The 15,207-nt window shown below is 42.5% G+C and overlaps 2 protein-coding genes across 3 annotated transcripts; both read left to right on the forward strand.

The window, feature by feature from the left end:
* Window positions 1-1,119: 1,119 nt before the first annotated feature.
* On the forward strand, window positions 1,120-12,481 carry LOC308057328 (uncharacterized protein). Of its 2 annotated transcripts, XM_080411461.1 has the most exons (6): window positions 1,120-3,244; window positions 3,479-3,652; window positions 3,765-3,871; window positions 4,394-4,531; window positions 5,307-5,446; window positions 11,230-12,481. In XM_080411461.1, exons 1-6 carry the CDS (start codon window positions 3,239-3,241, stop codon window positions 11,265-11,267), a joined length of 603 nt encoding a protein of 200 aa, XP_080267587.1. In that variant the 5' UTR covers window positions 1,120-3,238; the 3' UTR covers window positions 11,268-12,481. The 2 variants fall into 2 exon arrangements, with proteins under 2 accessions (XP_080267587.1, XP_080267586.1); XM_080411460.1 differs by lacking the exon at window positions 11,230-12,481 and having other exon boundaries at window positions 5,307-5,888.
* Window positions 12,482-12,985: 504 nt separating this feature from the next.
* LOC308057318 (uncharacterized protein) lies at window positions 12,986-14,604 on the forward strand (the record flags this gene model as incomplete). The annotated part of the gene is made up of 1 exon (XM_080411450.1): window positions 12,986-14,604. A coding segment is annotated over one exon (600 nt), but the record flags the coding sequence as incomplete, so codon positions are not given.
* Window positions 14,605-15,207: the final 603 nt, after the last annotated feature.

Below are 15,207 nucleotides of genomic sequence, written 5' to 3' on the forward strand. Positions count from 1 at the left end.
ATCAGAGTACTTCAGCATCCTGGGCTGTCTTTTCTGAAGACTGGACTTTTGCCAGCCAGCTAGCTTATTGCCCTGAAAACACCTGAAACTGTCTAGATTTGTAGGAAGGCAATGAAGAGTGCAGTCAGTCAGCATGTGGGCTGTGTGCCTGAGTGTTGCCAGCCAGTGTTTGTTTATGCAGCTGGAGGTGGGTGATGCCATTTAAGGTGGCTTGAGTGCACTTTTGTGCATAATTGAGCTGCCAGAGTCAAGGTGCCCGATGGCATTTATGGAAATAGTTCGGAACGTTTCTCTCTTTTTCTTCTTACTGCTTACTGATTCAGTCAGCAGTGAGTCACCAGCTCTTAGCAGACCCTGGTATGAAATTTCGCTAGTTTTTGCGTTTCAAGTTCATCTTGTCTAGAAAGCTTTTTTTCCTCTGAAGGGTTTCCTTCTGTGTGCCAGGCAATTATCAGTGTTATAACAGGACAAATACAGTCACAAACTGTAAAAAACAAGCCGGGGGCGGGGGGGGAGACGGAGGGAAGAAAGAAAAGGCAGCATACTATGATGAGCACTGTGGTGGTTTTGCCATGATAATGCCCAGTGCTGAACAGCGAGGCTGAGAGCAATTCGGTGGACAGAGCCTGCCTACTTGCTGCAGCCACTGCCCTCTGTACCAGCCATGGGGGTTGCAAGGCCACCTGTGCCCTCTTAGTGCTTGTGGGGGTGATGTGTGTTGTGAGTGACCACCAGATGCAGTTGTGTTTCAGGGCTTCGTGTTGGAAGACTTGGTATCATTGGAAACAGAGGTGAAGAATAGGAAATAATGCAAAGTAACGGCAAAAATGTGTGCATTGGTTGTATGAATATCTCAGTTTTGCTGCTCAGGATTTCCAAAAGCAAAATCCTGCACCAGGAACATGGCAAGGATCACACCAACAGGTTCCTTCCATAAAGTGGGTCCTGTAGCCCATACGACCTCCCGAAAGTGTGCTTGATACAGCATCAGTTAGGAGCAGGCAGCTTTCAGAGGTGGTCTAGCAAAACCTTCAGCCTCACTGACAGAGATGGGCAAAAGTCAGCACAGAGTTGGAAGCACTGTAGGCACAATGCCAGCTAGTCATCATCCTGGGTCAGAGCTCATCGCTAAGGGAGATTTACCCTGTCAGCTGCCTGTCAGACTGAACTCCAGCACTTTCATTGCTTGGCTTGTAGCTGCTGGGTTGTCGGCTCAAGGGCCATTCAAAGTGCGTACTGCCAACCTGCTGTTTCCCAGTGGGGTTGTTTCGTGGCTGCTCAGCATCAGCAGTTCTCCTCTACTCTATAGGTGATCAGCGTAGCAGCAACAGGAGCAGGAACAGAATCTGGGCAGTGTCCCCAGGGCTGGGTGGCAGAAGAACTTCGGTGTTACTGGAGGCCTCTTGCAGGGACAGGCAACCCTGAACACTGATGTTCTCTGCCAGCCTGTTCCCCGAAGTGGATCTTCTGTGGAGCACAGCAGGCCTTGCTCCAAGCAGAGCCGTCTCCTGTTGACAGACTGAGAGGCTTGGTTGAGGAGGACAGCAACAAGTCCACAAGTTTTCTGAAGGCTTTTCTGTTTGCAGAGCTGATAGTGACTACTTCACGTCTGTCATGCTTCCTAGTGGTTGGTAGTAGCAGCTTTCAGAGGATTGTGGACTCCTTCATAACCAGTCCTGGTTAGCTTTCAGATAATCTCAGCCAGTCATTTCTTCAGAGATGAAGAATCCTGCATGTTTCCATGGAAATTTCTCAAAAAGTGGTGGTAGTTGCTCTTGAGCTACTCCTCTGTCAGTGCTCCAGTCTGTTCCCTGTCTGTAGCAAGACATTACAAATTCTTTGAAGTTTTCTGTATTTCTCTCATCCTCATCTTTGTTGCAGTGGAGGAGGATGTCAGCTGCCCTGTAACAAGTATCTGCATTACAGATTACTGTGTTTCTGCATCACCTGCCACTGCATTTGTGTACCTCTCCCTTTCCATTCCCACTTAGCCAGGGAGCTGTTGTGCTCCGGTCTCAGCAAGGTACCAAAACAATTGCAAGGCTAGTTGAGCTTTCCTAAATACAGAGAAGGACCTACCTGCAGCGATGTGGTTCAGAGCCAGTGCTGGTGTTCCCCTCAGTTCTTGAGGAACTGTGGGATTGTTACTGCATCACCTTCAAGGGAGGAAGGTCCCAGCTGTTTTCTAGCTTGTCTTCTGCTCTGTTGGGACAGGTGTCCTGCAGAGCAGCAGGTGCTTTGCCTTTGCACAGCGTGAAGCTTGTGCTGATTTGTGCCTCTGATTTAGGGGGAAACACATGCAAGGACTTTCTGGGCAATTTCTTTCAATATAAGTAGGCTGGTTAATTGACATCAGACCTAAGATGTTCTGTGGTTTGAAGGAGGGGTTTTTTTGGGTGGTTTTTTGTGGGTTTTTTTTTTCCTCTGGCAAGGCTTTAACTTGAAGAAAAGAGTTTCATTTTCTTATGCTGGTCATGTATTATGGAAACACAGTATTCCCTCCCTGGAGAGGACTTCCTCTGTAGTAGGCTTATTATGACTATTGTAGTTATACATATCTGAAGGATCAGGTATTACTTCCCTGTACTCAGGATTACAGTGTTCTGCTGTCTGGTTTGCTGCATGTGATGGGGGGCACTTTGGTGCAAGTGAGTACTTGGTTTTGTTGCAGTAGTAAGCAACCTAGAGAAAAAGCAGAAATCCTCAAAGTGCAGGGAAATGCTAATACTCTTTATATAAAGCCCATCTACATCTCTGATACTTCTGGCACATGAATAATTATAGAACTTAGAGGGTTGCTTGCCATGGTTCTCAGATTCCCAAGCTTTTTTGCTGTGCCACGGGTGTAGTCCTGCTGGAGGCAGTGACCAATGCTTGGGCACAGGAATCTGTGCAGATTAAGTTCTAGAGTGAAGGAAATGGCAGCTTACTAAGCAGATGCTGTGGAGGGGTTTTGCTGGCCAGTCTCGGGTGTTTGGTGCGCAACTGCTGTTACTGGTAACAGAATGAGAAATCATTTCTTAAGCTTGCTTTGTGCAAAGTGAAACTTGTGGTTGTATCAATTTATCAGAGCCTGAAATTATTTCTCTAGTTGTCTGTTTGTGCTAATTTAATATGTTTAATTTTTAGGACACCTCTGCATCTTGCTTCTGCGAATGGCCATGTGAGTGTTGTTACATATCTCGTAGAAAACAAGTGTAAACTAAATCTTACTGACAGTGATAACAGATCGCCGCTGATGAAGGTATGTGGAATATGTTATGCTCTTTCAAGTGGGGCTTGTCAACTGTGCATTAAATGAGAGGTGGCTGGTAGGATTCTTTACACAGCTCTGCGTAGAAGCATGCATCTGGTAATCAGCGTGGAATAGGCATATGTTAGCTCAGCTTTGAAGGTGCTCTTATTTTCCAGCATTGGGAAGCTGGGGCAATTGTAACAGAGCGCTGGAAGTTCTTCCTTTTTTGCGTGTTGTTCCCAGGCAGTACAGTGCCAGCAAGAAGAATGTGTAGCTATTCTGCTAGAGCACGGTGCCAACCCACATCTGGCAGATGCTGACGGCAACACTGCCCTTCACCTTGCTGTCCGATCTCCTAATACAACCGTAGCGGGGCTGTTACTTGAGCATAATGCCAATATTGATGCTCGGAATAAGGTAAATTTTTGTATTTGTTGAAGAAGTTCTTTCAAAAAGTTGTATTAGTATTTCTCTGGTAGGGTTGGTTTTTTTTTTTTACTTTTATTTTTAACTTTATCTGCCCTTTCAGGAGGGAAACACTCCGCTTATTCTTGCTATCTCTGAACATCATGAAGATATAGCAGAGTTTCTTCTGCAGAGAGGAGCTGATGTGCATGCTCGAGATCACTGTGAAAGGTGAGTGGTTTGTCAAAACTCTGCATGGGTCTCTTTAGTATTCTTTAGGTTGGATTAATCAGAGGCATGAGAGTGAGCTCTGAAAAAAAAACCCCGGGGACCCACATAGCAGCTATTTCTGTGTGACTTGTGAAAGCACATCTGCGCTTGGCTGTTGTCATACCTCGGTGGGTGCTTTCCTCGTTGAGGACTACAAGAAGGCATTGTCTGTGTTGGCCCTTCTGGCAGGAAACATGCTGTTAGCTCAGCAGCACTGCCTCAGTTTGTAAAAAACATCTCCTGCATAGTGGCATAGTTTGTATGTGAGTGTTGTCTATGTGGAAGCTTTGTCTGAAGATTAAAGGTTTGGTTGTTTTGACTCCCTCTTGCATTTTATGGTTGCTCTTAATATTTAATGAAAACCGCGTTTTCTTTTGCTCATTCAGTAATGAGGAAAGTAGTTTTTGAGAGCAAATAGGAATAAAAATAATTACAGTGTCTGTGTCAAATGATCTACTTCATAACATATTTTTGGTGTTTCAGAACCCCACTTATGACTGCAGCATCTGGTGGACAGCTTAATTTAATAAAAGTTCTTTTTCGATATGGTGCTGATCTTTTCCATAAAGACACTAACGGATGGACAGCTGAGGATTATGCTGTTACTCATGGATATTCTAGGTAAATTTTTGACTTTATTGTTAGAATAGGTTGTCAGTTGTCAGTGTGGCTTTTGAATGTTTTTGGTAATAGCAGCACGGTTTAATGGTGTGTTGAAAGCTGTCCTGAAGCTGTGCTCAGTGGCGTCTTCTGATACGTATCGTTCCCTGTGTCTAGTATTAATCTGGATGTTGAAGAAAATTTCCACCCCAAATTGTCTGTAGATGTCAAGTTTTGACGCTAAGCTTGCACCTGCCCAATACAAACTCTAAAACATGTCTGTATCCTACAGTTACCCAGAGGTAGAACGTGGCAAACTGAAATGCATGTCAGTCCTCTCCTCAGACCAGCACCATTGTCCTTACTGACTTCCACTACAATCACCAGGAACTACCAGTCTTTTGTTTCAGAGATCTAACAAATCCCTTTTGTTAAAGTCTTAAGCAGTTTCACCCCTCTTACGGATAGCTTTGTACCTGTGCGTATCCCTTCTCTGAGGTGGTTATGTGTGCTTAACAGCTAGGCTGAAAATACTGTGCCGAGCTGGAGCTAATAGCTTCGTAGGTGTGGATATGCACCTCTAGAGTGAACATGACTGTAGTGAACATTGAAGTAGGTAGTAGTTGTGCAGTAAGTTCTGTCTGTATTACTCTCAGTGAATGCATACAAGTATACGAATTCATACGGCTATGAATACATGTAGGGTGGGTAAGTGGCTGTTAACTGTTCTATTAAACTGTATAAGCAAGTATGTGGTTGTTTTTACCAAATATGTTTCTTCTCTTTCCCTATATAGTCTTTGTAAACAACTGGTGGCATACGCATTCCGGGGAGACAGAGACGAAGGTGGTGCACAAGGCGACACAGTACCTGGCATTCCTCACCGGGCCAGAGCTGCTGGCTTGACGTTGGGTGCACCTGCTGTGGACAGAGGAGGTAGGATCTTTAATCACGCAGGAGCTCACGAGGAAAATCACTGTGGCCTTTTCTTTAGGGGGTTTGTGTTGTCAGCGCTCACTGTGTTCGCCGTTGACTTTAGTGGAGGCATCAGGTGGGGTAGCGCAAGAAGCTTTGTGAATATGCTGATTTGTTGCTGGTTGGAGGTGCTTCTTGTCAGGGGTGAAGGCAGCTGCGGTTTGTGTGCTACGGGCCCACTTACCGGGCTGTTGCGTTCTGCCTGCCAGATTGCCCATCTGTATAGGTTTTCATACAGAGAGAGAAGGGGGACAGGGAAGGAACTAGGTGAGAGTGGTTTTGGTTTTGGGGTGTGTACTTGTACCTGTAGATGGCCATTCAGATTGTGAAAATGAATTGCAAAAGCAGTAGGTTCGTCCTGAGTAGTTGTTCATCTTCCTGTAGCTGGGAAGCAACAGATGAGTTAGCAGGGCCGTACATGTCTTGTTGATTTCCACTGAGTTTGTGCGGTGGTGTTTTAATATTAATGGTTTCACCTGCACTAAGCTGCCTTTAGTGAGTCGTCTTATTTCTCAGCATCAGTTACGATTGTTTCTGTGTAGGTGCTGTAGAGACATACTTAGGAAAAATCGTCTTGGAAAAGTCACTTTGTTAGAAACAATAATGCAACTTCTGTGTGTACTGTATCTTCATGGACATAGTTTGATTCCAGTAAAAATAAAAACCACTTCTACTTCCAGTAATTTTATGAAATAAACATTAAAAAGTCCATATTAACTTGTGATCCAGGAAAACAATTGAATTGCCTTGTTATCAAAAAATTAGCTCCTTCAGTGAGTTCATTTTAAATTAAAAAAACCCAAAACAACTCCTTAATTTTTAAGATCCAGTCTATGCTTATGAGCTCATATAGCTCTAGAGGAATCTTAGAAAACTAATCTTTTAATATAGATCGAACTTCTTGTACTTTACATCTCAGGCCCTACAGTGGGAAGTTCTATCCTTTCTGTTTTTTTTAAGGGTGTTACATCAGAACTTTGTGGCAAATGGACAGCAGACAGTGTTCAAACACAGTTTATTACTCCTTTTTTAAATATGTCGTGAAATATGAGCAAAACATGGGATATTTTTCCGAGTTCACTTTTCCCAGATAGGGGAATTTAATTTAGAGCCAAACTTTGTTCCTTTGACTTAGGAATAGTTATTTTGATCTAGTCAGCGATGTGTGAAGTTTCTTGATAGACTGAAGGAAGATGCAGAGGTTTTTATATTTTATTTTATTTTTGGAAAGGGCTTGGTACAGGTAGTTTAATCAACAAAATGTTGCTGTTACCCAAACAGCACTCTGTGGCTGCCTCCTGTGCACGTAGATAATTGCTGTGGTACCACATTGTGATGACTGACAGGCCTGGGTTATTTTAAAATATGTGGCTTGAAGAATAATACTGTTGTGTGATTCCAAAATTAATATGCCCTCAGGGAAACATGGGTTCTTGAACCAAGTAATTTGCGCAGTTCCTTGAAGACAGTAATACTACTAGCATAAGTCCACAATGTTATGGGAAATCCTCACTTGAAGAGGCCTAGTAAGTGTGAAGAGCATATTTATGTGGGTTAAGGACTTGGGAGGAGAAAGAGTGCGCTGTGGTCTCAAACTGTTTATAGTAGGGCTTGTTTTCCTTGAGTAGTATGAATCTTTTTCTCCTTGTGCTCAGTCTCCTGGAAAATGACCCCGGCCTGTTGAGTGAGAGGGATTAGTAGCATGCAGGGAGCACTTGGTGGCATTGATTCTGCAGTCTCTTGCTTGCACACACAAAGGGCAGGTCCTGCATCCTGAGTCCCTTTGACAGGCTGCAGTAAAAGCTTTGAAGCCCCTGTTAGAGGAGAAGCTCAACTGATCGTGAGACAAAGGAGGAATACCCACTTTGAATTCTTTGTTTTAATCTTGCTCTTCATTCCTGTTTTTCTGGGATTTACAATGTAGTCCTTCCTCCTTTTGCTGCTACTTTTGCACTTGTTGAACATTGTTCAAAATATTCGCCTCTAGTGAGCAAGTTGGTATATTTAAGAAGTTTGCTCATGCTTATTTGAGTGTTTACTTTTTGTCAGAACATGAACCTTTTTGTTGATTACAGACAGACTTGCAAAAACCTCCAAATGAATGGCTTCCACCTCTAGCATATCGAATGACAGACTTTTCAGATTTGAAGTTGGAATTTCTTTGGCAAAAAGTAATTATGTATTTTTTCTAAAAGCGAGGGTTCAGATTTCTAGTATGTCTTCAGTGGCAGCTTTTTTTAGCTGCTGCACTGCATATTGGTGTACTGTTCCTACAGAAACCATTGGTTTTTCATCATAGAGCTCTTGGAAAAGAAACGAGTGCTTCAGTGTGCTTTATATCTGCTGTATCGCCTTTTAAGAAAACAGAAATGGAGAAGGAATGAGAAACAATCTTGAGGTCCTTTTTTTAACTCTTACATGTGTATTTTTGATAGGAGTCCTCTTGCCACATCCATTCCATGTATTTGTGGTAACATCAATATAAGCAGGACTCCCTGTTGCTCTGAGGCAAATGTTATGGCCTTGTCACACAGACGTTTGGTGTTGGGTAGCTGCAATAACAGAACCACACCATTCATTGATATAAAAAATAAAATTTTACTAAGTAGGATGAGTAGAGCAGGCGGATGGTGATTTATATTCTAAAGCTTCTGTTCCACAACACATAGACACGCGTACACACACAAGCACACACGCATGACACTCACACCAGCCAGTGCACCCGTTCTGGTCCAGTTGTGGCCTGCCCTATAGCCCTGGGGGAACAGGGTATTCACTCTGACTGCTTGTCATGCCTGCGTTCTGGCTGGTGGCGTAGCTTCTCTATGTGAACAGTTCAGCATGGTCAAATCAATATATGCAGGGCTTTTACCTTCAGACTGAGGTAGGAGGGGGCTGTGTTTGCATCCGGCACCATCTGACACAACTGGCTAGTGTATCTCCAAAGTTTGTTGGCACCTACAGATTTTTGGGATGCTTAAACGGAGGGATTTTAAGTGTGCCGTATGTATAAAACACTCTACAAATATGGAGGAATTGCATTGGCAGTCAGTGCTGGGCAAGGACTAGTCAAGCTGAGAGAAATTCAAAGTTGGCAGTACAGTAAACTGCCAAGAATCTGTTTCAGTGTTTCAAAATATTGGAATATAGGTATTTTACAATGGAGCAAGTAAATTAAGTTACACTGTTTGACACTGTCCCTTAAGAGTAGAGTTCTGTAGGTTGTGATAGGTTTGGCTTCTACTTCTTGTAACTGTAGAGTAGGCTGATGGTCACAGTACATTCTCCCATTGCTACAGCTTTGTTAATGTACTGGTTAGGTTTTCCAAATTTCTGGGAATTCACATTTACTCTGGTGTCCTTGTTTGGTCTGTCCTTGACATGCCTTTCCCTAAACGGATATAGGAATGCCACAATCTCCTAGCCAGACATCAAGAACAGGAAAACGAAAGAAAGGTATTCTATACAGTAGCATTTCAACTGTGAAACATGTTGTGTGATGTACAAATACTAACACACCTGTGATGTTTATTATCTTGGAGGTCTCTATTCTGATGGTTTTGGTTTTATAAATCAGGTTTGAGAGCAGGCTTTGGGCGCTTTTTGTTTGCGTGTTTTGCACGGGTCCTTTATTACTGGATTGAGTGATTGCTTTGTGTCATTAGTGATAGTAAATAATATTTAAAAAAAAATTATGCTCTTCTGTTACTCCACAATGAAAATGGACTTCAATTAAAGTAGAAACAAGTGATCCCTAGATACTACTTTTCTAGATCCCATTTCTACAGTAGGGCATCAAGATCTGTCTGAAAACTATCTCATAAACTTTCTCTCTTGCTTTTTAAAGGAGAATGGGAACTGGTTTTGATCATTGCTTAAAGTTACTATCCATGGAAAGCAAAAGTTCAGATAACTTACTCAACACGATATGCCCTTTGTTTTCTTTTCCTTTTAATGATTTTGTCTAAGACCTCGGTTTGGCTGTCATCATACAACTTTATGGAAGGCCACCAATCTCCTATTTATAAGCAAGTTCATTTTGTGATGATAGTTAACGAGAACTAATTATCGAGGACTTGAGGAATGCTGAAATAGATACGATGTGGAGGCTCTATTTGTTTTTTTCCTTTCTGTCCTGGGAATTGAAGAGGCCTTTTATTTCCTCTTAGTTGTTGGTAATTGAGAGGTTTTCGCACTCTTCAGGCTGGATTCCTAGAGTTCAGATTTCTTTAGTACATCAGTGGTGTGCTAGAGTGCGCTGTCGTTGAGTTTGCAACATGTGCATCTGGGCCACGCTGCCATTCGGAGGGATCTTGACAAGCTGGGTAAATGGACTGTCAGGCCTGTCTTAACAGAATTCAGCAAGGGCAGATGCCAAGTCCTGCACATGGAAAGGAACAACCGTTTGCTACAGCACGTGCTGGAGCTGCCTGGCTGGAGAGCTGCTTTGCTGGGAATAGCCAGAGGGTCTTGGCAGAAAGTGAGCTGAGAATGAGCCAGCAGGGTGCCCTGCCGGCTGAGAAGGTTAACGGTGTCCTGGGCTGTATGAAGAGCAGCATAGCCAGGGGACTGAGGAAGGGGATTGTACGCTGCTACCTGGCAGTCCCTGGGTTGTGTCCAGCTCCCTGGGTATAATTTTGAGCCCCCAGTGCAAGAGAGAGTGGTCTTTCATCCGTGAGCGAGTTCGGTGGAGGGCCATCAAACTTTGCCAGGAGCAGGGCTACTTGCCTTTTGGGGAGAGACTGGGGGAACTGGGCTTGTTCAGTGTAGAGAAGAGATGACTTTGAAGGGGACCCAGCGGCAGCTTCCAGTACGTGTAAGGAGAAGACAGAGACAGGTGCCTCCCAGTGGTGTGTCACATGAAGCAAAGGTACAAGAGGCATAAATGGAAACAAGAGAATTTCTAATGGAATGTGGGCAGCTTCACCATGGTGAGAACAGTAAAACAGAGAGGTTGTGCAGTCTCCCTCCTTGAATGGTTCAAGATCAGAGTGGAAAAAGCCCTGTGCAGCCTCATCTGACCTCAGAGCTGAGTCCGCTTTGAGGAGGCGGTTGGCTGAGAGACTTGCCGAGGTCCCTTGTGACCTGATTTATCCTGTGATCCTGTGTGCAAGTTGCTGTCTTAACATGGATGAAAGCTTGGAGCGTAGTATAGAATGCCCTGGTTACGCCTGTCTTGCCTCTTGAATACCCTTTTTGGTGCAGCGTAGAGAACTGCTGGGGATTTTTCTGCCTGAGGATAGGCATTAGATCTTGGTTATGCTTTTTGACGGTTTTTACCTTTTCAGGATAACCTGTAAGTGGGTAGAGCACCAGCTAGTATAGTATATAAACCAGTAATATCTCTGTCAACAGTGTGTGCTTGTGTGTGCAGTATGAATACTTCAGAAGTTCATTTATTTACTGTCTTGCTAAAGCACCAGTATTTTGTTAACTGTTTATTAACGTAGCATATTCATGCTATGCTGGGTTTTTTTAGTTTAGAGGTAGTTCTTAAACTTTTAGGTATAAAAGTTCAAAGGAGATAAAACTCTAGTCTTTTTTGTTTTGTCAATTCAGTGTGACTTGAGAAAGCAGTTGTTTGGAAATGCATGCATTCATTCATGCTGTCTTACATAAAGTTGACTCCCCAAAGTTTCATTCTGTTATGACATGTAGAGTTGTCCAGGTTAAATGTTTGTATGTGCTGGTTGATTTTTGGCATGCCAAATCTAATTTCAACATGTCAATTAATGTTTGAAGAGCAATAGACGACTTGTCGCAAGGAGACTCAATCAGGTAAGACTTTAAACATACCCAGCACATACCTGAGGAATGATTGGAGAGACACAGTACTCATTTTGCTTTACTTTTTAAGAAGCTTGGAGAAGGAGGGGAGCGATGTCAGTTGGCATACTTCTGAGGAAGAACTCGATTTTTCTCCCAAGGTATGGTGTATTTACAGTAAATGTCCTATAAAAATAAGTGATCTGAAGGCAAGTTTTCTGGGGGATTGAAAGAAACTACAGTTCTAGCCAATATTGTTTTCTCCTTAGAAGCAGTCTCTGACCTGCCAGCCTTTCTTTTGCTGTGAGTTTTTCCTAAAAGACCTGTAGCTGTGGCAGAGCACGCAGTAGATTTGTGGTTTGAGGCAAAAGAGCCATAGGCGACGAGATAAACCACCACAGTTTTGTTTGTTCTTGGTCATTTGAGTCAGATTTTCAGTTTATAAGTTACTAATATAACCTGTTCTGTTCTTCCCCAAACACTGTTAATGTTTCCTGTAGATTTCGTGATAGAATCCTAACTGATAAAGGGCACTTTTTAATGAAGAGGTACTGAAATCCTTCATCACCTAGTTCTCCTTTCCTCCTCATCAGGTTACTCAAGAGTGCTCAGCGGATGAGTTACTCAAATGGGTCATCTTTTTTTCTTCTATTGAGATGGCATTCTGTGCTTGCACGTAATCTCACATTGCATGTTTTCCCTCCTTTTTTTGAATGCTTAGGCAGTATTCTTTTTGTCAGCTACAAGCTCTCAGGCCTGCTTTTTTTGCTAGTGTTCTGAAGAATTATTAACTTCTGCAGGGATGTCTGGAGCATCTGTTCTGTTGCTCTGGGATTCTGCAGCGATGAGGAACCGGTGTTCTAGTTCAACCTACTCTGTAATACTGGAGGTGCAAGCATGTTTAGTTTTAACATGATTTCATTTTCTTGCACTGATTTAAATATAAATTATGCATTTTTGGGGCATGTTTTTGAAATGTAAGGATATTCTGGTAAGTGTACTTGCAGGGACTAATCAATGCATTAAACCTAGGGTTCTTAACAGTTACTTCCCTTGTGCACACTTGCAAGTAAGCATCCAGAAGCTGCGATCTTAAATATAACTGAATTTTACTGAAGTACTACAAATATTAAACCCAGATTTTTAAAACTGCTATGCATGTAACCATAGTTGTGGAAACAATTTTCAGAAGGGTGCCTGCATGGTATTTTGGGGGTGAAATACTCACTGAATTGCGTATGTGAGGAGTGTTTTTGTAGATAGTGGTCAGGTGTTGGCTCCATCCTATACTTCTATCAAAAGGACAGCCTGATTACATTTAGTGTTCAAGGTTTGATGTGACCAAAGGATTTGTTGTTGTCGTTAGTGTTCTAAAAGAAAATAATCATTTATTTACAGAAGCTGCAGAAGCCAAATTTGACATTGTTAATGAATGTTTCCCAGCAGTTCAGGAAAAACAGTAAGCTATTTGGAACAGATTGCATAGTATACTAATGTTTAAAAAACTACTTAGCCAATCTACTTTTATATAATTCTTTTCCTATAGTAAATGAGAAAAGTAGCATTTTGAAAACACAGCACTTGGTCACTTCAGAAAACATAAGTCATGTTGTTAAAATGAAGGTATTATCCCCTCCTAAGCCTTTGTCCCTGGCCAAGTCCTTTCTCCATCCTGCCCATCCTTGACTTGGTTCCTTTTCCAGACGTTCCCAGATTACTCCATTAATCTGGTAACATGCCTGTTGCCATTTCCATAACTCCTTTTGTTGTTTTGACATAACTGCCATGTCTCCAAAGACGGTGAATAATGAAGTATCTTGCAAGTCAGTACCAAAGCAAACTGTCTTTCAAAATCTAAATAATTTGCAAGATAAACAAGAAAGTTGGAACAAGAAAAGCATGATTGGGGTGAAGTTTCGCAGAAATGATGACTCCCTTTTTGCAGAATCTAAGATGACAGACTGGAAAAAAGAGACACCTCAGCTTCTCTCAGATAGTTGTGGTCTTAAGGAGGAAAAGTCAAGCTTCAGTAATGGCTTTGAAAGCGATAATAGTTCTTTGTCAGCAGGAAAAAACCCAAGGCTTGAAAGTCAAAGACCAAACTCTGTCTTTCTTGAACATGTGGATGATGAAGATACAGAAGAAGAGCAATGTGAAGTAGATAATAATAAAGTCTGTGAAGCACTGAAACAAGAAAGTGAACACTTGTGCTTGAATAGGTATGAAGAAAATGTAAGAGCAGCATTTCACTCAGGCACCAAAGTAAGTTATATAAGGATGATTCAATCACAAAGGTATTTTCTAAGGGTGATAAAGGTAAGAACCAAAAGGTAAACTGGATTTCTGTTAATATTTCATGTATATCCATCTTTTGATCATCCTTTTTTTATATTAGAAAATGCCTTTACTCCTAACCAAAGCAGTTTCTTAGGTATAAGAATAGTGTTGGGCAGTATTTTCAATATTTTTTTATTGGTTGCAGTGGTTTTGCAGGAAAACAAATAGGCAGTATAATTTTTCTGAAATAAATTCATTTTTTCTCAGTTGTATGTACAGTTTTTATCTGTCAAGATTTATTGCCATTTAGTAAAATACCTGGTGTGATGGCTGAAATAGAGGAAGCAAAAAGTTTGAATAAGATTGAGAGCAGGAAGTTAGTGATTTTCCTGGAGCAAAGTAGAGGAAAAGGAGCGTGTTCCAAAACAATGTAACTGAAATGAAAGCTAGAGTTAGGCTGACATGAAGAATTGCTTCTCCGGAGCTTTGCAGAGCCAGGGCTAATGACTTAGGGCTAATGTCATTGCTGTCTCCTCATAGAGTCCCATGGAAAAACTGAAGGCCTTGTAAAACAAAGCTCAACAAAGTTTCCCTGTTGTCTTACACAGGAAAAGCATTTTTAAAGTTGTCGATGGGTGGCTAAGAAGGTGCTTGCTTCTGCTATTTCCAGCTGTTTGGTCAATCTCTTTTAGGAAAAATCACCTGAACAGGAAGAAGAGGAGAAGGAGCAGGAAAAGGAAGACACAGGTGAAGAGCTACAAACTGCAGTTGTTGAGGGTGTGAAAAACTCTATTTGTAATGATAGCCATCAAGTCCACAGTGCTTCCAAAGACAACACTGGTGAGAGAAGTGAGTTAGTGAATACTGATCCCAGTTCTTCCTCTATAAATATTAATGCACAGTAAATGAACTGAAATGGTGATTGACTTCTGAAACAGTAAGGTTTTCCCTTGCCTGTGAACCCTAGTGGGCATTGGCAAGGAGGAAAGTAGCTTTTGTTCCTTTTCATTCATTCCTGAAGAACAAATTGTGGCCTTGGATTCCAAACGATGCTACATGGAGCAGGTGTCATTCTTTGTTTTTGTTGCTGTGTTCTCCCTGAAGCGATCAGAACAAAACGCACAGTTGAAAAAGAGGAGGATTAGAGAGTCTTGGTGTGACAGTAGTATTCCCCTTTCTGGCCCGTACTGTCAGACTGAAAAGTTGTGGTTGCTCTTGGCTGAAGCTTGGGAAAGATTTGAGTCGATCTGAGAGAAAGCTGTTCTGTTCCAGTGCCTCACCTTGTCCAGTTTTAAAACGTAGAAAGTCTCTCCAGTGCCACGCTTGAGTGTGCTCGAAAGCATTGCCCCGTCAGTCAGGGCTGAGCACTCTGGTACTCACCTCAGGTCTTGGAGCAGGAGGAGAAGGCACACTTTCCACTGTGTGTCTCCAGAGAGTAGAGTGGTGTGGTAGATGTTACCAGAGCGTGTGTAGCTGCTGATCAAATGCTACAGAGCGGGCCTGGCAGAACCTGCTGTATTCCAGGTGTTGTGCCTATACATGCTCTTCTGTCTGTGCATTTTACCATAAGCCTGCATTTGGCACAGTGTGAGTAGTCCTAGCTGAGGCTGGAACCAGCAGTTCCCCTCTGCTAGGACGGGTGCCCTCACTGGTCTCTAGCTCCTTTCCCGTTTTTTGTG

The sequence above is a fragment of the Falco punctatus genome, assembly GCF_963210335.1.
Source record: "Falco punctatus genome assembly, contig: scaffold_71, whole genome shotgun sequence".
Taxonomy (NCBI): domain Eukaryota; kingdom Metazoa; phylum Chordata; class Aves; order Falconiformes; family Falconidae; genus Falco; species Falco punctatus.